General features: G+C 42.9%; 1 protein-coding gene across 5 annotated transcripts in view; it reads left to right on the forward strand.

Moving 5' to 3' along the window:
- The first annotated feature begins 1,598 nt into the window (after positions 1–1,598).
- LOC139342887 (voltage-gated potassium channel KCNC1-like) overlaps positions 1,599–23,438 on the forward strand; it is an 81,525-nt gene continuing 59,685 nt past the window's right edge. For 2 of the 5 annotated variants that reach the window (XR_011603077.1, XM_070980168.1), the window contains exon 1: positions 1,599–2,288. Coding sequence is in view for 4 of the 5 variants with exons in the window: in XM_070980168.1 (XP_070836269.1) it covers positions 1,746–2,288 (543 nt within the window). In the remaining variant the exon portion in view is untranslated. The remainder of the gene's footprint in view (positions 2,289–23,438) is intronic. The other 3 variants (XM_070980167.1, XM_070980165.1, XM_070980166.1) reach the window with 2 other exon arrangements.

Raw genomic sequence — 23,438 nt, forward strand, 5'->3', positions numbered from 1 at the left:
ACAAACTGTCACTTGAGTCGGCGTCAGTTGGGGCTGAAGACTATAAGCCTATAATCTGTTAGTGTGGCGTCAGAAAGAAGTGATCTTACCAGACCTCTGTAGCTCCTCATCACTGCTGTAGAAATTGTAAATGGAACTTTTTCACTACTTTCTTACTATTTATAGACTGAGCAATTAGTAGGGCTAATAATCAGCAGATTAATCAATAATGAAAATAATCCTTAGTTGGAGGCCTAGTCTTGACTGTAGTAATTACACTGATGATTGCAGTACTTTGATGGAGAAAGGTAGACATTTTGACATTTTTAATTCTTTATTTATTTGTGTGACATCAAAACAGAAGCGTTTCAAAGAAATTATTCTGTAGCTCAGCCAGAGTAGTTGATTGAGACAAAGTGCTTGAAATACTGTCTCAACAACATCTGAAAGCCTCCTTGTGAAGGCAGAATAGCCAGGCTTTTTGGAACTTTACAAAACTGACAATTTGACAGTCAGTCCCACTTTAAAGAGCCACTGTTCAGGTGTGTGACGGTTTGAACTTCTCAGCTCTGTTTTCATCCTCACAGTACTTCCATCACTTTTCAAGTGTAGCACCACAAATACTGTAGAGGAGAGGCTAAAATTGTCCATTGACATCTAGTTATCCTTCATGCCTGAGGTTGTAACCCAGCCACGTCACTGGCTCAAATCACTGCAGAGCAATTTATGGCAATCCGTGAAAATACAAATAATCATAACAAAACCAAGTGACCATCTTCCACTGAAATGAAGGGCTTGGCCACCTTGACACTGTTGAGAAGGAACCCAACATGGAGTCCCAGGTTCAGTGAGTGGCACTCAGTATGTGGTAATGTGACTAACTGCAGATTTGTTTGGTTAGGTACACCTCAAAGGCACAATATAAACTAAGGAGCAAAAAGGTTGCACACAAGGCCAGCTCCATAAAGAAATGGCTGCACGGAGTCTTGACCTCAACCCCGTCCAACACCTTTGGGATGACCTGGAATCCTGACTGTGAGCCAAACCTTATCACTTAACATCAGTGTTGGACCTCACTGATGCTCAGGATTCTGACTAGGAGCAAATCCCTGCAGCCAGGTTCTAATGGTGAATCGCTGGAAAACAGAGTAGAGGCTGATATACTTTTGTTCAACAATGGAAGTGATGTTCAGATGCCATCGTATCTGTATTTGAGCATAAAAAAACCTGCTTCTCAGGTCAATAAATCTTATTTCTTTGCAGTTCAACCCAAGGATGCAGCAAATTCTAGTTTACAAAAGAGCCAAAAGAGCAAATGTAAAGAGATTTGCTGAGCAGCAATGGTAGTTTTAACCTTAATAACATCAAATGATCCAATAATATGAATTCAATCAGTCAATCAGGCGGTCAGTCATTCAGCGGACAAATCTATTGATTCATAAAATCCGCATCTCTCTCTCTCTCTCTCTCTCTCTCTCTCTCTCTCTCTCTCTCTCTCTCTCTCTCTCTCTCTCTCTCTCTCTCACACACACACACACACACACACACACACACACACACACACACACACACACACACACACAGACTCCTCCTTCCTCTCCTCCTCTCCTCCTCCTCTCAGTTGCCCCTGACTCCTTGCCGGGACGGTATAACAGTAGCCTACAGAGCGGGGACTGGCGGTGGATGGAGAGAGACAGTAGCCGCAGCAGCAGCAGCAGCAGCAGCAGCAGTCGGGCGCATCGACCGAAGCATGCTCCAGCGCAGCCATGACTTGCTCGGCGTCAGATAGCGAGAAGATCGTGATCAACTGCGGCGGAATCCGACACGAGACCTACCGGAGCACCCTGAAGACGCTGCCGGGGACGCGCTTGTCCTGGCTGACTGAGCCCGACGCCTACAGCAACTTCGACTACGACCCCAAGTCCGACGAGTTCTTCTTCGACCGCCACCCGGCCACCTTTGCCTTCATCCTTAACTACTACCGCACCGGCAAGCTCCACTGCCCCAACGATGTGTGCGGGCCGCTCTTCGAGGAGGAGCTCGCATTCTGGGGCATCGATGAGACGGACGTGGAGGCGTGCTGCTGGATGAACTACCGGCAACATCGCGACGCCGAGGAAGCCCTGGACAGCTTCGAGACCCCTGAGCCGGACGCACCCGAGGATGACCCGGCGCTCACCGGCGGGGCTGACGGCGACCTGAAGCGGCTGTGCATGCAGGAGGACGGCCGCAGGGCGACGTGGTGGGAGGTGTGGCAGCCCAATATGTGGGCGCTGTTCGAGGACCCCTACTCCTCCAAATACGCCCGGGTGAGTTGTCGGACAAGTGTCTGCTCCCTTCTCTTCCCTTTCTCTGGAACGCGCTCACGCAGCAGTGTTTGGCACTGTTATCGCCACTGCGCATTGTTGCGCGTAAAGTTACCCCCTAAACACTTTTGGAAGAGTATCACGATGTCAGATGCACTGCAGTGTTTTTCAAGAAGTAAACCAAAATACATGATATAGATAGATAGGTAGATAGATAGACAGACAGACAGACAGACAGACAGACAGGTGGTTGGATAGATAGATAGATAGATAGATAGATAGATAGATAGATAGATAGATAGATAGATAGATAGATAGATAGATAGAGTTTAATAGATGCATATGCGTCAGTATGTTCCCTTGGTTCATTTCTTTCACTGCTGTGTTCTTTCTCATTTCTATGCATTACGTTCTGCTCATCACTGCTCCTCTTCCCCACTTCACTATCGTGCCGCTGCTACTTCCTTTTGGTCTCTACCATTGACATCATTGTGCGCAAATTTGGCCACTGCTGATGCCCATTTGTCTGTGCGCATCAGTCCAGCCTTCTCGCTTTCTGTCTCCCTCTCTAGTGTCTGTATGTGTGCGCCAAATAATTCCCCCTGCAAAATAGTCTTAACATGCCTTAAATTAAGAATTACACTAATTTGGGATCCAGTTCTGTCCACTATCAGTCCGAATTTGGTGATTTTTTTTTTTTACAGTCCAATAATTAACTTAATCATCAAGTAACTGAGAGTGAAAATCCAAACAAAGGTCGCTGGTGTGTGTGTGTGTGTGTGTGTGTGTGTGTGTGTGTGTGTGTTTGGGGAGCTTGTTATAAAACTCATGTTCTTCCTCCAGCATCCATTAGAACTGGTTGATAATTGTCTGTTTTTTGTTTGACTTTGCCGGTGAACACAGTTTCAGTTTAGACTGGAGCACAACACTAATGAATCAAATAATACTGTTAGCCTCCACGTAACATTAGCTAATATAATAGCTAGTTGAAAATGGTTCGAAATACACTGTACTGCTTTACAGCACAGATATGAATTGTTTATTGCTCTAAAAAGTGCAAAGAGCATACAGCAGTGTCCTGATGGCATCACCAGGAAAAGCCATCTTGAGGAACATCTTGAAGTAAAACTGTCAGTCACAGATGATGTCCAGTCCAAATACTGGACATAATGTATCCTTCATGTAGCAAAGTGGAGAGTAAGGGTGATGAGGTCAGGGTAGTGGATGGGCAGGTAGTGTATCCAAATTTCTTGTGAGAGACTGGAGTTGGTGTCCCTTGGCAATATGTCCACCTTTGATTTCTGTCTGGCCTCTCCCAGAAGATTTCAAACATGATGTGGGGAGTGGGGACATGGGTGCAGAGGCTTGAGCACTAGCAGTGACAGGAGTCCCTTACCTTCTGAGCTGGAAGACCATGGAGGCCCTGAGCTTTACTAGTTTGAACTTCTGGCCAAACCTGCGCCTCTTGGATCTAAGGCTGTGGCTGACTTTGTATAGGCATGGAGGTCTGAAGTCATGTTTTCAGTTTTCAACCCCAAAAGTATTTAGGTACGCTACTGTGATGACTGTCATTATAATCTCTGTGGAAAAGAGTCAGCCAGTGAGTGCTGTGCTTGTGAGACTTGACATACCAGCTGCTTCCACACTTGGGGGGATCAACAAATGATATACATCTCAGACTTAGCTTTATCATCACAGTTGAGGAGGGGGTCACAGGAGTCAGATTAATATACCTTTCAACTCCAAGGAGACATGTAGAAGTTTGTTTTGAGCAGCATAACAGAGTAGTTGATGTTATTTATTACTGTTGCTCAGAGAATTAATACACACACTCACTCACACACACACACACACACACACACACACACACACACACACACACACACACACACACACACACACACACACACACACACACACACACTCAGCTAATGATTCAGTTTCCTGCTGCTTTCCCACCTTTCTCCAACAGTCATATTTTCTCTGTCTCTTTTCTGTATTTTTTTTTCTGTATCCTTTTCTCCCTTGTCAGTTTCATTCCTTTCCTCTTCTTGGGTGGTCAGTTCTCCACCTATCACCCATGTCTCCCTTTGCCTTCCTCTGCTTAATTGTCTCTAAAAATCTATGGCCATTTGCAGAACCGGAGGCTAGTGCTGACCTGGATCACTGTGACTTGAGGTGTATTTTCTGTGGACTCTGCCATACGCACAGAGACAGCATATTGACTTCACCCCTCTTAGTGACTTAGGATGGAGACATACTATCAGAGCGCGCGCGCACACACACACACACACACACACACACACACACACACACACACACACACACACACACACACACACACACACACACACACACACACACACACACACACACACATAATGCCAAAGGCACCATTTTTGTCCACTGGGGGACCCATTGTGACTTATGTGAGAAGTCTGTTGGAGAATGTTGAAATAAATATCTGCTATTAGATTGCAAAAGACCTCCTCAAAACACTGGCACATAGCAGTTCAACATGGAAACCAGACTCCACATCTGCATAGCCATGAGAATCAAAAGTTGTCATGTGCAGGTATTGAAATGTTGAAAATGTTTGGATGAAAAAAAAAAAACAACAAAAGTTGGCATTCCATGTAATCTGAGCTTTTGCAGAATTGTTCTGTCTGTTCTTGTCTGTCAGTCTTGCACTGAGACATAGGACTAAAACACATAGCTGAGATGATCCGTGGCTGTCTGTTGGAGCACAGCGATACAACACATTAGCTGCCCTGTAGCTCTGTCACGACTCCAATGCCACGGTTCCAATGCGCCCTGTGAGCATTTATCAAATAGCACCCCTTCAAGCCTGTACCCTCAGCATTTTTGTTCATTTTTGAATGGGCTTCAAAAATGCCTCTTCGCAAAATACATCTGTCTCTGTAGTGCCTTCACATTTAAAAAGCACATCAGTGAACAAAGTGTGCAGGAGAAGTGCATGTTCCTGAGTCTGACGTTGTGATGTCTGAGTGCTTTAGTGCGTAGTCTATGTTTTTACATGTTCTCTGCAGGTGAAGTTACTTCAGTGTGTCACATGTACTTTTCATGTCGACATGGAGCCACAAATGTGCACGTGGGGATGTCTGTAGCTGCCAGTTCATCTATGAGGCATGCCAGCTCATGCCATGTCAGGGATGTAGTGCTGAAAATAGGCTGAGAACCACTGGTTCATACCAAATGATATGATCGTAGCAAGTTTGGAGGAAGTGTGAATCTTATTTTTTAGCCCGTCCTTATCACAAAAAATGACCATATAGGTCGGCTTTGGGAGTGGGTTATTACGACCTTCAGTTATGCCTATTGTTAGGTGGTGACCTCTAGTGGCCATAGTAACTATGAAAGGAGTAAAGGAGGAAGTCAGGTCATGTAATATAAAGAGCAATAAAGTCCTTATTTAGTGGAAGATGAGGTGGAAACCCAGGAGTTTCACCCAGGAGACTGCTGTTAGTTAAGTTAAGGTTAAGCCATTTTAAGTCATCACACACCTAATAGTGAAGTGCTTATTCTAAACATGATCTTTTCCTAAACCTAGCCAAGTACTTTGGTTGCCTAAACCAAAGCAAACTGCGACAGTTTCACATCGTTAATGATGTGAGGACGAAGGTCCGGTACAATGAAGGCCTGCCTTTGACATATTCTCCAATATCTTGTTTTAGGAGTCATTGGTAATCGATCTGTTCAGTCCTTTAGGTATGAGGAAGTGTTGTCTCCTTTGCAGCTGCATCTCATATTTAACTTATTAAGATGGATATTATTGATCAAGATCTAGCCTGGTGCAGCTTTTTCATGCATAAAACGCGACAAGTCAGAAAATTAAATGGCAGCCAAACAAGCGATCGAAGGACTGAAGGGGGGGTTGACCATAAAAGAAGATAAATTGGACGCTGGTGTGGTGTCATGGTGGGGGGGTTTGGGGAGCATCAATATGACAGCTGAGGTGACTTTGAAAGTGTTGCAGTCAATAGTTTTGGTGCCAGCACGGTGACATAAAGATAGGTTGGCCGGGGGTGGGGTGGCCGGTGCAGCAGCAGCAGCAGCAGCAGCAGCAGCACCAGCAGCAGCGCTCAGGTGGGCTGAGGTCAGGCAGCCGGCTCGGTTTTAGCTGATTAGCTCTGTGGAGAACGACAAGGGCGATGCTGCTCGTCCCTGCCAACGTCGCATCTGAAGAATACGGAAATGTCGGGTGCTTTAAGAAAGTGATGGAAAATTAATGGTTGGATTGCTGGTTCAATTCTTACATCTGTCCATTAAGTATACTGCAACATCCGCGCAAAGACAGCAGGGTTTTCTATTCCTTTCTTTACCTCCTGTCTTTCTCTTCTACTCTATAGTCTGTACAGCGCTTCCCCCATTCCCTTTCTCTCCGTCATCACCACTGACAGCTCGTGCTGCATTATTACCATGATTTCAGAGCTGAGTGCTGGATTGCTTATTATCGCTATTCAGCTCCCCTCACCCCCTCCACGTCCTCTCCCTCCATCTCACCCTCCTCTACTCTCCAGCTCTCTACTTGTGCTATAGCGTAACACTGCAGTCCCCGTAGTAGCTGACTGCGCTCCAGTCTGCTGCAGAGAAGGAGGGAGAGACACACAGAGAGAGGGGAGGGGGTGACAGGATGGAAGGTGTTTTTGGTGAGGGTGGTGGTGAAATGAATTCAGAGTAAGAAGCAGTAGGGAAAGAAAAAGAACAGGATGGGGGTCATTTTCTGCACCCCCTCGTTTTTGTTCCCGCTGCCCCTCTTTTTTTTCTTTTCTGCTGAGCTCGGCAAGCCGGGACGCTTGTATCCGTTTATTGATCGGCAGTACGTCTCAGCTCAGCCTCATTCAGGTGGATGTCTCAGCTGAATGGTGCTCCTTTGTAAGCAAAACCGTCCCACGCACACATTCATCCTCTCTTTCCCTCTCTCCCTCTGTCTCTCTCCATCCTTTCACACTATGGGATGCGATGGCAATTCCCATTCCCTCAAGGAGAGAAACAAATACCAACACAGTGGCAACACACATACACGCACCTACACTTACACACACTTACTGTACCGCCACACACAGCCATTGTGGAACTGTTATTGTCAATTTGACCTCATTTTCAGAGGCTTGGTTGCACATATGAGTTATTTGGGTTTATTATTATTAGACTGCGATGTCCTCAGCTGGCACACAGGCAGAAAATAAGCTAAGCTTGGTCCTGTCAGTGTAAAGCTAAATCACCGATGTGGCTAGTTTTACGTCATCAGATTCTAACGAGCGGGACATGCGTCTAAAAGCTGCAAAACTACAAGCGCCAAATTCACACTTAAATTTCTTCACATTCCTTTTAATTGAAATCAATGATATTTATGTCAGTATTTAAAAAGGCACTGCATCAGTTGTATGAGAAACACTGCAACAATATCCATATAAATAATTAATAGTGTTAAATAACATTCTTTCTAAAATGAATTGAAATGAAGGCATTTGGAATGACGGGTGGTGCTGGAGCTTATCTGACAGGGCTGTCGGGGCACACCAGCCAAAGCAGGTTGGGAACACCTGCAGTAGGTGTATTCCTGCTTCCAATCCGTATGCTAAGCAGGGTAACCCTTTCATGACTGATATCCATTTTACCTCAATCTTGAATCTTGAAAAAATGGTCTATTACCCTAAATATTGAACTATTCCTTTAAGAGCTAAGGTGAGACAGATGGTCAGTGGGTGGAAACTGGCCCCATTTATTAACCGATTCACCCAAAAACAATGACTTAGCCAGTGCTATTTATGGAGCAGGTATATTGCTTCTAACCTTCGGTATGGTGCACGGCAGTAGATGGTAATGTCACTGCAAGATTGTAATACCACTGCAGCAAAACAGTGACAGCCAAATTGTGAAATTTAATCACAAACATTTTAGATGATTTCAAAATCTTCCTATCTCTTTCTCTGTCGACAATTTTCGGCATCTTTCTTCCTGCTTTGAAAACCTTTAGCGCCGCTCTCTCTCCCCCTCCCTCTTGAGTGGTTTCGTTGCGCTATAGGCAATATATCCACCAGGGTCCCCCTTCCCCCTCTGTGCTTTTCAGGATAATGCTGCGACAGAGCTTTCTTTCTCTACGTGGCAATGGTAGGAGCGAGAGAGAGAGAGAGAAGAGTGAATGTAAGAGGAGAGGGTGCAGAGGGAAAGAGCGACACCATACTATATTTGATGACATGTCAAGAAATAAAGCGTTTAACCTCTGAGTGATCTCCACTGTCCTCTCCCCTTGCAGGGGTCAATAACACAGTCAACGAACACACACACACACACACACGCACGCATGCACGCATGCACACACACACACACACACACACACACACACACACACACACACACACACACACACACACACACACACACACACACACACACACTCACATGCACGCATGCACGCATGCACGCATGCACTCACACACATTGGTTAAATACACACACACTTGCGTAAAAGAGCTAATTGAGCATTGAAAATAGCATGTGCAGTAAGCCTCCAGCCTCGCACAGCCTAATACACTCTCGCTTGCAGCAGATTACTGCAGAATGATCTGCTGTGATGTGCTATGCAGTGTGTGTGTGTGTGTGTGCATGGAGGTGAGAAATGGAGCTGATCCCCTTCTGCCTTACTGACTGATTCTGAACAACGTTACCTCCTCACTGTTTTGGTGCCTCTGTTTACTCTCTAAAGAGCAAATCCGGCTTTAAGAAAACCACGAGTGGCTGCGATTGCAACAAGAAATCTCCTGAAACCAGTTTCCAAATGCTCATAGCTCCAAACAGCTCCAGCATATGCAAGTCAAGTTTGGTTCTCTTGAAATTGCCAAACTATTGTTGTCTAACCCTTTTCTTTTTTGTAATATTTGTAACAAATCCCATGGAAAGACCAAAAGTGACAATGCATGCAACAATGGAGAGGACTTCTGGGGACTGTATTCAGCTGCAGATTAATCCACATTTGGTGCTTTGGTGAGTATTTGGGGCAGGAGGACGGTGTATGTGGGATTGAGTCAAAATAATGCAATGTGCTCATGATGATGGGGGAACATGTCATCCATCGCCACAGTGTGGCTCTCAGATTGATGATAGGATGGAGATAATCAGGCTCTTGATAGACATATTCCATACATTATTGGTTTTCATATTTTCATGAGATTTATTGACAATAAAAAATATAAAATGTTATCAGTGTTATATTTAAAATCTATTATCTATTATCATTGTTCGGGGGGCTCAGGAAACGTCATCAACATTCTTGTGTCCTGATGAATGCTCTTCTCATCTTGTCACCATGAGAAAACACAGAAAGATAATAGAGCTCTATAATTTCAGATGAACTAATTTCTCGGGGGGTTTGCATAATTTCAAGGCGCATGGAGGAGGTGGAGGGCATGAGCATTGAAGCAGACGTAGGCCTGTATTACTGATCAATGAATATTGAGTAACGTTACAGAACACTAACACCACACACCAGCACATCTACATGCATGATCAACACGCACATACTGAAACACACATGCTCAGATGAAACCCTCTTTTCAACACTGAAATTCACACACAACAGCCCAAACCAATTTACACATAAATGCCTGTATACACTCAGTTGAACATGGACTCTCAGACTCAGCAGTGTGTCTTGTAGGGGGAGGAGGGCAGGTAGCCAAAGCTTGGCACGCTCGGGGTGGACGAGCATGAGATTGAAGCTGGTCAGGTTAAAAAAACAAACAAAAAAACAATTTGGGCTTTTATTCATAAAAACATTGTAACAGTCACCCAGGCTGCGACCAACCTGGATAAGTGTGAGGGTCGTGAAAATCAGATGGTCTCTGTATGCCCATCCACCATCCTGTCCTCCACTCCCTTCTGCTTCGCTACATAAAGCACACCTGCATTGGCACTTAATGTTTGAAGTGGACGTTGTAGTGTTGTGTGTTGTTAAACAGCAGATTCTCCGGTATACTTGTAGGAACTTCTCGGAAACTGTCCTGCCTTTAGCAGCTACATTCTGTGGAACTGCCTTGTTTGAGCCAGCCTTCGTGCTTGTTTAGCAATCACTCTATTTTCTTTTCCAACCTAATCAGATGCCCAAACAAGAAAATAGTGTGTTTGCTGGCACCTTCCAAACTAACGTTTTCTGACGTGCCATTTATTTAGTTAATTTAGGCATTTGATTTCATTTTGGAAACTAAAGCTATTTGGTTAATGTTAGGGAAATATTGCATTCATGCCTGAAGAAGGCAGGATACGAACAGCATTCTCTGGTTTCAAAGTCGATGCTTTGTACGCCCAACCACCCACCTCAACCTCCATTTTTTTTGTGGGAGTATAATGTTAGAAAAACACTTGTAGAGCGAGAGAGCCACGGCCATTCTTCTCATGACCACCAGGTAAAGGTTGTCTCAAGCATTTGACTGAGGCTGTCATTTTCTAATGAGGTCAGTTTTTGGCCATTAAAACCATCTCAAATCATCAAACTTATTTAATTAGTTACTTTATTAGCATCTCTCATGACTAAAACTGAAATGACATGAACAAGGAATTACCCACTTCTCACGTTGTTTGTGAGTGTTTCTATAGATGGAAATCCAAAGAAAAATTGCTGTCGGCTCAGCAGCTGTTACGTGTGTTAAACTGCCTCGGTGTAGCCCTACAACAGCTAATAACACCATATGCTCTGCTTAAAGTCCCTGTTAATAACAATAACAACAACTCTGAGCAACACAACAGTCACATACCCATATCTGGACACTTACATGCTCATACACACTTTCATTTGTCATGGCCGAGCAGGTGCTTAATGCTCCAGCAGAATGGACCTGCCACCAACAACAGCAGTCCCAAACATTTGCTCTGTTAGATCCAGGCTGGAGGAGGCGGAGTTAAACCTCCTGTTCACACTCTGTTTGTCATCCTGTTCATCCTGTAAGATGAAACACAGGACAGCAATTCGCTTGTACTACCATGAACACACATATACAGTATCAGCTCCTATCTTAAATAGAAGGTAGGAGAGATCAGAGTTCTATAGGGTTAGGGTAGGGTTAGTCTTGGGTTCATGGTTACAGCATAGCAGAAGAAGTAGAACAAAAAGAATAGAGCAATTCTTATGCTAACAAATTCAAATTGTGGTATAACACCATGACCATGTCTGAAGTGCTTCAGCCTGCTTGTCTGCCATCATAGCCTCCTAATTCAGACAGTCTCTCCTTGAAAGCCTCCATGGCGTTGGGAGCGATTGCAGACGCAAAAAGTGACAGAAGTAGTGTGACGAACGAAAACAGAGAGCTGGACAGAAGTTCACACCCTGCCTACTTTCACACCTGGCCAGTCACTGCATAAAGCAGCCATGATCATCAGTTACAAAAAATGTTGAACGCAGCCCCACTCTGATTCCACTGTAGGAAAGGGGAACAAACACTTTGTTTAGGCATATTGACACCTTTAGAGTTTCATAATTTAAATATGACATTATAAGTCATCATTTTACAATCCAGTAGTATCTCAGTCTCCACTTATGGTCCTGTAGATCCACTACAGAGTGGATGGATTGCCATGAAATTTGGTCCAGACATTCATGTTTTCCTCACTTTGGCAACCCCTCCTCATTGTCTTTGGCTCCATCATCAAGCCAAAAATATTGTTTGTTGAATACTTTGGTTTGTGGACAAATACCTCTTTAACTAATGTTAATGTTAACACACTAAACTAAGATTTGATCATGGTAAACACTGTGCATACTTACCATCAGCATGCTAGCATTTTCACTGTGAATGCACTCAAAATCAAAGTGTCCCTGAAGGTTTCCCCAGAATGCAACATGACCACAAGATATGGTAATTAAAGACATCTTAGAGCTGTTCTGCAGATTGTTTCAGTACCTTTTAATTAAGTTTAATCATAGTGAAATTCTTCAAAATACCCACTAGGTGTGGTTTTTTTGTGTAATGGTGTTTGATGGGTATCAGAGGACCCTGGATGGATGGCTGATAGTTAAAGTGCTCACAATGCATGAATCCTGTCATTGTGCTGAGCCACTGAGCTATCCAGTACTGATATAGGGTGTAGGTTTCAGCTAACAGAGCTGTCTATGAAAAATGAAAAGCTTTACGTGTGCTGTTTGTTCCCCTGGGGTGCTATCCAGCGCTGAAGTGGCTAATGTGGGTCGCTGGCACCAAGTAGTGACATGAAAATAGAAGCATTGCTGGAAGTGAAGAAGTGCTGAATCAACTTGAGAACACAATTTTAATTTGGGAGCGTTTGACTTCTGGCAATTGTTTGTTGGCACTTTCAGATGGTGAAGCAGCTGCTGAAGCAGAAGTTGTCCAGCGCTGAAATGCTGAAATGCTGTACAGACAGCAATTTCACTTACGTTTGAGATCCTGAATGCAGCCACTTGAAAGTACGCTGATGAAATGTTTCATCACTGTCATCATCTTACCTAATTGACTTAAGTCACATCACTGTGATGAGCAGGTGCTTGCCATGGCCAAACCTGAGTCACTCCAGACTCCAAAGGCCCAAAAGGAGTTTCACTATGTTAAAATTAGTTTGGGATAATATGATTTATTGTACATTTGTTTGATACTATGCACAAGAATAGCATGGTATTAACTGAAACTGTGGGGCCCTGTAATAATATAATAATAACTTATGATGAGCAGCTTCGAATAAGAATGCAGTGTGGTAAAATTTCTTGTAAGCCCACATGTACATCACAGGCAAGCTGTGCTTATGTATCAACTCACTCACACACACACACACACACACACACACACACACACACACACACACACACACACACACACACACACACACACACACACACACACACACACACACTGCGGTCAGCGTGACTTTATTTATTCATGGCAAACATGACATTTGAAGAGCTTTCTCAAGGGAAGTATTGACCCATGGAAACCTTTCATAGTTGTTTGACCAAACCAACTGTATCACTTTAACACTGCTGCCAAGCACACCACATCCCAGAATTACACAAAGGACAGCTCCCCCTAATCCACAGTCATTCTGTGGGTGCCATTAAAAGCCTGATAAAAGCGTTTTTATTGTTAATGACAAGTGAAGGATTGACACAGAGCCAGTTGGCGCTGACTTCTGAACAGACACAGGAAACTCATTTTATGTTTTAATATTCAGATCCAAACAGAGTAGTTCGGATATTCTTCTTGTGTGCCATGGGGAGCTGTGGAAGCTGAACTTAATTGGAGTAATCTTAGGATTTTCCAAACAATTCCTCCTTCGGGAGACTGGGAGAAGCAGTAGTGCCACAGCCTGGCAACAGCCATAAAAATAAGGTTTTTACGCTGGCTGCGTGAATTTACAACCTCGAATGCACCAAACAGAGATGTGCCCACAGCTCCTCTCTGAATCTTCCTCCTTAAGTGGCCAAAAACCCAGAAGAGGATCCCTTTCTCTGTCCTCCTCTACTCCTTTCTTCCCCTCTAAATATAGACTTCTTTCATTCCATCATTTCAACACACGCACCTCGCCCCCCCCCCCCCCCCCCCCAGAGGGGGTGGAGGTGTTATAGCGCCTCTGATGCACGCTTCTGGAGACAAGCCCCTGGTGCAGTCTCACACACACAGACACACAGCTTGGCTTTTTGCATGAGGAGGAACACCCTGCGGCAGTGTTCACAGTGACGCTCTGTGGGGGGCGCTGTAGCAAATAGCAGGCATAGGAGGAGCACAGGACATGGCTGCAGGGTTTCCAGAGGCACTTCAGAGGAAGCTATATTGCTTTTTGGGGGGAATAAATAAATACATAAATAAATAGATATATAATCATCTTCATAAGCAATCACTTTTAGTACAGTATGTAAGAACAAAATGGAGCCAAAAATCTTTCTTGGGAGTTGGTGGATTTACATTCACCAGGAGGACAGAAACACTAGTCTAAATAAATGCTAATGATCATTTAATTTGAGAAGTTAAACGTGTGAACTGTTGGAACTTTACTGCTCTCAGGCAAGTCTTTGTGCACTTACCTCTTAATCAAAATCAACATTAGATATACATCTTAAAATACAGTTTTCTGCCTTCCCCCCTTAATCAGCAAAAAGATTAGAAACATTTTCAGAGTCCTCTCTGAAAGTACATTCTCTATCAGCTCTGTCCAACTCTACATTAAATATATATTATGTGTAAACTGAGTGAAATATGCTTTATCTTAGGAAACTTTGGGATCTCTCCTAGAATTTTTTCATGTGTTTGAGCGATGTTTGGCTGTGACTGCCGCACTGACAGGCCAGCTGCACTCACTTTGGTCCAGACTAAAATATCTCAAGTTTGCTATCAAATTTTCTGCAGACATTCGTGGTCTCGAAAGGATGAATCCATTTGATTATTTTTTCACACTATCATACCTCCTGTGTCCCCTGTAGTTCTCCAGAGAGGTCTATTGAATGCCGCCTAGGGGAATCCGCTGGCACTTGATCAGTTTGGTCCTAGAGACATATTGACTGCTTGGTTGGTGATCTTTAAACCAAAACTTGATGTTTGTAAGCAGATTTCCTGTTCGTTAATGAGATTAACCCTCAGTGGGACTGAACTCTTTTCAAAACGGCATTGGCTAGTCTTTGCCAGGCACAGTTACTTCCTGGAGTCTTATTGTCACTGAAACTACGTGATGACTCTTGGTTTTTGTATTATTAAACAAATAAGATGAGATGTTTTCATCAGTGAGCTTCAGAGTAGCTGATATATTTTATTACCTTTGGACAGAGCCAGACTGTTTTCTTGTTTCCAGTCTTGTGCTAAGCTAAGCTAAGCGCTTATTGGCTGCAGCCTCATACTGAACACAGATATGAGAATGGAAGTGATTGTCTAATCTCAGTCTTGGCAAGATGTTGAATAAACATGGTTCCTGACATGTTGAACTATCGAAACTAGTTTACATATGCAGTGGAGCAATAATGGAAAGACAGATCCAGAGGAAAAGAAGGAACTACTGACTGACTACTGAGTACTGTGCTTTATGGATATGGCTGTATTTTTATTTTATTAGTGTAGAAAGATTAGAATAAATGTAGACTAATAATAATCTCTTCTTCTGTAAACCACAAACTGGCTGTCTGTCGCCCATAAAAAGAGGAAGACATAAAGATATGTAAGGAAATGAGGCCAAAGGGCCTTCATTTTACACTAACAGTCTACCTCTGTCTTTTAACATTACTGTTTAGATCCCTGCGCTCACACACACACACACACACACACACACACACACACACACACACACACACACACACACACACACACACACACACACACACATTCCATAAACCTCTCTGTCAGTCCTCATGCTCTGCATCGATAATACGATGATTCTGTAAAGCCTTCCTGTATGTTTGCTGTGCTCAAGTCTCTCACGCCTGGCTCTTGATTGATTGTTGTGTGTGTGTGTGTGTGTGTGTGTGTGTGTGTGTGTGTGTGTGTGTGTGTGTGTGTGTGTGTGTACATATCTGCATGCTGTGGGACGAGATGTGAGTGAAGAAAAGGAGAATAGGTGTAATGCTGCAGCACATTGGTCAGAAAGTGACAAAGACACAGAGGAGAGGAAGCTGGAGGAAGAGGAGATCATATGAAGAGGAGTATGAGATGAGAGAGGGAGGTAAAGGAGGGATTATATTCTGAGAAGTTAAGATGGAGGGAGAAGCACCAACTGGGAATTTTATTATGGAAAGGAGACGAAGGAAATCTCTCCCTTTCTCTGTTTTTCCCCACATCCATTTTCACAGTTGACATTCTGTTGATGTATTCCTCTCTTACATTTTGCTGTCCCTCATCTGCTCTAATGTTTCAATTTCTGTATTATGCTGAGAAATCTCTGCAGGTGTGTGCTTGTGTGTGTGTGTGTGTGTGTGTGTGTGTGTGTGTGAAATAGGTTGCTGACCACTGCTTTGCAAAAAGCGCATAATCATATTGTGCTCAGCTGCTCTGTGTGTTTTACGTTTTAAGTTTGAATAGCAGTGCCGTGAGCTAATCAATCAGCTTGCTAATTTTCTTGCTCTGACAATGCTAGCATGCTGATCTTTAACAGGTAATGTTCAACGTGGTCTCCATCTCCCTTTTAGCATGTTAGCATGATTTGCTAATTAACATTAAACACAGGTACAGCTGAGGCTGATGAATGTTGTTAGTTTGCATACTGTGTGTAGGTTTCACAGTAGTGGAAGCAGTGTACTCATCCTCAGTAAAAGTACTAAAACAATGATGTAAAAATACTTTCTGAAATTCTTTGTGAAAATCTTTGCTTCAATAAAAGTATGTTAAGTATTGTCATCAAAAATGGATTTAAAGCCTCAAAAGTAAGGGCACTTGTCTTGCAAAACATGTCCCCATATATAAGACATTATTTATATTGTTAATATCAATGTATCAGTCAGTTGTAGCTGCTTGAGCTGGAGCTACTTTTAACTACTAAACCTTTGGGTAGTTTAGTCCAGTGCTTCCAAACTCATTGATTAATAGGAATGGAAAGAAGAAAAAGCAAGTTTTCCTTCACAAATTTGTATTAATTTTGTCGGATTAAAATCTTAGCTTTTTTGTGACTCTTTAGATCTTTTAAGTAGTGCTGTCAATCAATTAAAATACGACTTTTAACCCGATCAATGTTCAAATATGTTCACAAACCCTGAACTCTGTTTGGTTAATCTTTGTTCACCTGAGGTGGTGACTTCAAAAAAGGCGTGAGGTACTTTTATTTAGGAGTAGAGGACAGGACACAGCAAGAGGAGGAATATTTGTACAAGGATGATGTGAATGGCATTGTGGAACGCTGCAGTGATCTGGGAGAACAGGAGAACTAAGCAGAAAAACTGCACTTCCTTCTGTTTGACTGCCTCACCTCAGTCACCTGTGTGGGTGAAGGTGTGTGTATGTTCGCCAGGGAGGCAGGAGATAAGATGGAGCAGTGCTGCTAAGCATGCCTAAGTGACAGAAATGTAAAGGACAACTGTTTATAGTCACAAGAGCATCAGATATAGCATAACTTTCTTTCTTTCTTTGTGTCTGTCTTTCTTTCTTTCCCTCACCCCTCTGCATGATATCATATTCCATTATCCTGCTCTCATTCTTATTGTCCCTAAGGTCTTGTGCTGTTCTTAAATCACTCAAGGGACTTGTAGCTGTGCGCAAAGACACACACACACACACACACACACACACACACACACACACACACACACACACACACACACACACGTATTCTTTCCGTGTTCACAATTTCATCATGTAGCCTGTGTTTGATGAAAAAAGGAAAGAAGAAAGAAAAGAAGGAAGGAAGGAAGGAAGGAAGGAAGAAAGGAAGGAAGGAAGGAAGGAAGGAACAAAAGAAAATTAGTGAGGAAAGAAAGAAAAGGAATGAAGGCAAGAAAAAAAACAAGAAAGAGAGGACAGGAGATAGGAAGGAAGCAAGCAGTCAGACCAAGTCAAAAACAGGAAGCCAGCTAGTTAATGTACCTCCAGGCATTTCTTTACATCAGTGTAGGATGTCGTTGTAATGTGCTGCGTTAGAAAGGCTAAGTGTACCAGAAGAATTGTGAACAAAAAAGTCATGCAATTCATTTCCTGTTCTCTCACTATTGCAAATCACCTGTGTCCTCCAGAAACCTCAGAGAACTTTGCTTTTTTGTGCTGTGGCAGACAAATGACATCTTCCTCCATTTGTCGAGAATCTGTCCTGACCTTGGGGCTAAACCAAACCACTACCCGTCCCTCCATTATTTACTTGTTTATTTCTGGCCCGTGAGTCTATTTTTTTGTGTATCCAGAGAGGGAAGGACATCTTTCATTATGTTTTTTTTTTTTTTTGGAACATCTCTGCAGAGTTTCTATTTGTTTGTTCACATGCGATATGTCAGATGTCACCGGTGTAATTTTAGCAAGATGCATAGCCCGTCTATACTGCAACTTTTTTTTGGATCTTAGGAACTTTAAGTATCTGCACCGGGTGTATTTCCAATGACTGAGGAACTATTGAGGTGGAGTTTGCAGTACAGCTTGTGTAGAGTTTCAGTAACCAAGCAAGACAAGACTATCAGCTTGTTGAAAATCAACATGAGGTCCAGACATGTCTTGTAATGTTTATTGATGCCAAACACAAAGTTGTTTAAGATTTGGTCAAGCAATTACAACTACTTACTTCAGAGAGACCAGATGCAAGCTATGGTCACTGCTGTTAAAGACGCGTTGTATGCACAGCCATCCGACTGACCTCCTCCCCTTGAGGTTTTGTGGCTCTGTCATCTTCATGCTACTTTCTCCTTTGTTTCTCAGTGTCAGTTATTATTCTCATGACCACAAGAGGTCACTTGTCGGGAAAATGTAAATGTCTACAAACCACAAATGCTGTAATTGTTTCTGGTGGGGGCATCTTTGGGCTGTCTTTAGGCTCCTCAGCTTGGTTTGTCATGGTTTTCCACATCTGATGGGCACACAAACCAAAATGCAAAAGAGAGCCAGACACAGTGAACCCTACCGAGACCACGCTGAGAGCAAAGGATGGTTCACACTAACAGGAGCAAGAGAAAAAGAGCGAAAGACAACAGGAGTTAGAGACACACACACACACACACACACACACACACACACACACACACACACACACACACACACACACACACACCCAAGCATATTCCTTGATGTCTCTTGGTGTAGCTGATGAAATACAGAAGTAATCGTCATATTGCAGGTGCTGTGCGGAAGAAAACTTTTCACCTCTGAAAAACTCACCTTGCTAAACTGTCCTGTTGGAGTGGAAGAATCTACAAATGGCAAAATCATACGTGTAGGACAGCATGATGAGAAAATCATGACATTTTAGTCATCTTTAGTTTGTATTACATTGACAATGATTTGATATATAGATGCTCCTAATTTATCACCAAAAAACAAGACACTTGTTGAAATTTGGTTGCAATTTTGCTTCTTGTTGAAGAGGAATTTTATTTAGCCACTTCTGCTTTTCAGTCTGTTTTCAGCCACCTTATAAAATGACTGGGTTTGGTGAGATCTGCAGCTAGAGCCCAACTGATACTGGATTTTGAGGCTGATACTGATAATTTTGACATTGGGCTTGAAAAATCAGATAAAGATGAAAAACTGTATAATAGCAATACTATTTCTAAATTAAGTACATGCAGTTTTGACATTTCAGAACTGCAGTTTCATAATATGCATTAGCTGACATGCATCAATACCACATCTCTGAGTAGCTAAAATCTGTGAATAGGTAAAAATGCGGTGCAGCCAATGTAGTCATCAGTTTCTTATAAATAATTTTCAATAATAAAAGTTCTTCAACATAAATGACCACGCGGGCCATTTCACATTGCTCTCTGAAACTATCCCTGTGAGCTTTTTCCTGATAAGACGGCCTTATTGCCAGGACATCATTGTTTGTTGGTGACTTCCAGAATTGTAACAAGTAACCATGACAAAAACTCTTCAAATGAACTCTGCCACCGCTTTGGTTAAGGTTTAGTTCTTTGTTCCTCTAAACTTAGGCACCTAAAACTACCCATTCCACGTTCAAACAACACAATATCTTTGTCTTTCAAGATGGTTACCGTGTTACATTAGTTTAATTAAAGCATTATAAATAAATTCTTGATATCATATCTTACGTGAAGATTGCAAGGTAAACAGTAGATATATGCTCATGTTATCAGGAATATGCAGACATTTTATTCATGCAGTGATGACCTGATGACGTTGTAAAAGTTGTCCTCTTGAGATTCCCCCATCTGCGAGGTCAGGCCATTATAGTTAGGGTTAGGTAAAGATTGTAGTCATGGAAAAGAATAACTACCATAGGTAAAGACTGTGCGAATGGTGCAAAGAAATCAATGTTTAATATTGGCAGGGAGCAGGATGTGAACAGCAGTCTTGGGTGTCAAAATCAGACACTTTGTGTGGTGCTTTTGCACCTACTCCTTTGCAGTGCTTCTTACTCCATTGTTTCTGAGAACAGCAGTCATTATTTGAAGGAAAACAAGAGGCCCTTGTCAACATACAGCCAGGGCTGTCACATTTAGGGTGAGGACAGCCCCAGTTTGCTGGATAGTTGAGTCCGCTACCCATCCGTCACTCCTTTCGACTTGGTCTGCGGGCCTCTGCAGTATTCTGTGTGTGTGTGTGTGTGTGTGTGTGTGTGTGTGTGCTTGTGTGCTTGTATTGCTCTTTGTGTTGACTAATTTAAAACCAGCAGACATTCAAGGTTAAGTTTAGAGTTCGGTTTAGGTTATGGTTAGTGGTGATGGTTGGGGTTATGCATTTAGTTGCAGTAGATAAGGTTAGAGTTAGAGGCAAGGGAATGCATTATCTGCATACGTGTGTGTGTGTGTGTGTGTGTGTGTGTGTGTGTGTGTGGGTATGGGTGTGTGTGTGGGTCAGTAGGTTGATGGTCGAGCTACATCCCCAGAAGTCAGGCTTCTTCACTTTTAGTCTTCCTCTTGTAATCATTTCACCCTCAGTCACACACACCCACATGTACACATATACAAATACTGTGTATTTGTGCTCAAATCTGCAGGGATCTCACTTATGTCACTGCCCTATTGGTAATTTGACTGCTTCTGTTTTTCACAAGCTAAGAACGCCCACACCAATACACCAGCACGCACAAACACACATGGAAAGATGGGAGATCAATATATAACCTTAGTGGAGTGCTCTTCTCAGTTGATGACCTCATCTCACCGGCCAGTTAACACATCAATATGGGGCAGGCAGGCGGGGCCAAGCTGTCAATCATTACAGTGTACAGTTGGTTTCAGCCAGTGAAGTCCTCTCTCATGTAGCTATCCTTAATCTGTCCAGTATTACCACGGATGATTCACTCTTAAAAGGTAGTACAACTAAATATGAAAGTTGCAACATAGAGTTCTTAAATACATATTTATGTGGAGCAATTCCAAATATTAGCTGACGATGTAGTCAAGCTTGACCTTTATAGACATTTCCACCGCGGTAAGCTCTTCATGTCAAATATATACTTAAAGACTGGTGATATTGTACATTTTTCTTATTATCAAATCTCTTCTGTAGATCCAAAGCAGCAATGACTGTATCCTCCGAACATGTACAGTATAGTGTTTCCAAAGCCTGGTATATCTAATTCCTCTGTGCCATAGAGCTCCATTGTTGTCCAAAAACACATAAATGAGTCACACTGTTGCACTGGGTGACACATTCCTTCATTACCATGAAGACACACACTTCAGTTTATTTTGGCTAAACCCCACATTCAGTACATCGTTCTGCTGCTGGAAATACTCACTGGAGCAGCAAATGTAGATTAATACGACAATAATAAGCCTATTTAGCTACGCTGGCAGTGTGGCTTTAGGGATGGGCAGTGCACCGATTCGGTCAAAACATGTTCTTTTCAGGATGACTTGGAATAACTTTGGTTTCTCCCAGCTTTTAATTTAACTGCATCGTCACATCAAAATTTCTCGTTATCCAACACTTTGGTTTATGACCAATTATATGCAAATTATTGACGTTCCCATCAGCTGCAGCTGTACTTTGTATTCCGGCCTAGTCAGCAAATGTCAGGTATGTCTGCTAAACATCAACATGTTAGCATCGTCAGTGTGAGGATGTTAGCATGCTGATGTTAGCATTTAACTCAAAGCAACTCTGACTGTGCCTAAGTGACTCACAGAGTTGTTATAGCTGTAGACTTGCAGTCTCCATGTGTTCATGACAGTTGTTTTTGATGTCCATCTTCAGTAGGAACCAAGATCAGGGAAGTCAGAAAGTACTGAGTGATGGATGGACACATTGTCCATTTTTGGTCTTTTTGTTGGATTTGGTGAGAATATGAAAAGTACAGAATAATGACAGCCATATTCTTTAAAGCTACACTAAGACATATTTTAATATGAACAATGGGTCAAATGACTATGTGAAATGTGGAAGGTGTCACTCATTGGTAAAACCCTTTGCAGTTCCCCTCAACCATGTGTTTTAGTGTCATTCAGTTCATTGTGTTGCATTTACTGTTTTGGTTCAGGCTCAGCACTCTCATCCACCTTGTTTCCAGCAGCAGCAGACAGCTGTTCAGAGAAAAACACTCTGATGAACACACTGTACACCTGCCCAGCACCAAACATCAGACACACATAGTTAGCTGGTTGTCATGCATTCACCATAACAACACAAGTCTAAGGTGATACTATGACTATGGGCTCTATTTTCGATTCAACCTGACCGAATTAGGGATGCGAATTAATCAATTAACGTCGCTGTGCCAACCAGAAACAGCCGTGGCATCCTACAGAGCATATATACTGCATCTATCTCAGAGCACTGAGAGACAGAGAGAGACACATGGAAAAAACGTAAGTGATGATCGTTGTCCGCTATTACCCACGTCATTTCATTCCAAATACAAATGTAATCATAGTAATGCTTAACGTTATCTACAAAGATGGAGTACATCATTGCTTTGAGGAGGAGGAGGAGGAGGCCGAGGATTTACCATCTAAGGACCTCATACTTAGACATGAGTGACGTCATTCTCCTCCTGGGAGAAGTTTGGGCATCGGACACTTTCCTGTGCGGGCTCAGTCATCCTGGAAACTTGCCATGCGCCTCGCCAGCGGCGTATTTAAAGGTGAGCGAGGAGCTGCTGTGATTGGTGAAGATTTGACTCGGCTGTGTCAAACCCACTCCACACCTTCTCCCCTCCCTCTTTCCGAGTTGCGCCGCTGGGTGGGACTGAGATGAGAAGGGGGAGGAGTTACGCCGGCGGCGCAGTGCTCGAAAATACCAAACTCTTTGCCGCCACACCCCATCGGCGAAGTGGACCTGACTTTGTACTGCACTGGTGGCAGAATCGAAAATAGAGCCCAGTGTGTTAATGGTCAATTTCACTGCTCCCAAGTAAAACATAAATAAATCAATACATAAAAATACAGATTTAAGCTGAAAAAGTGCTTTTGTATCATGAGAGAAAGGGACCTCATGGCTGAAATATTCTATCGTAAATTCCCACATGCTTGTTTAAATTCAAGATGATGAGATGTCGATAGAAAGTCAGCTGTGCTCATTTAATATTTGTCGGGTCTGAAGACCGCTTTAACAA

This window comes from Chaetodon trifascialis, chromosome 15 (assembly GCF_039877785.1).
Source record: "Chaetodon trifascialis isolate fChaTrf1 chromosome 15, fChaTrf1.hap1, whole genome shotgun sequence".
NCBI lineage: Eukaryota > Metazoa > Chordata > Actinopteri > Chaetodontiformes > Chaetodontidae > Chaetodon > Chaetodon trifascialis.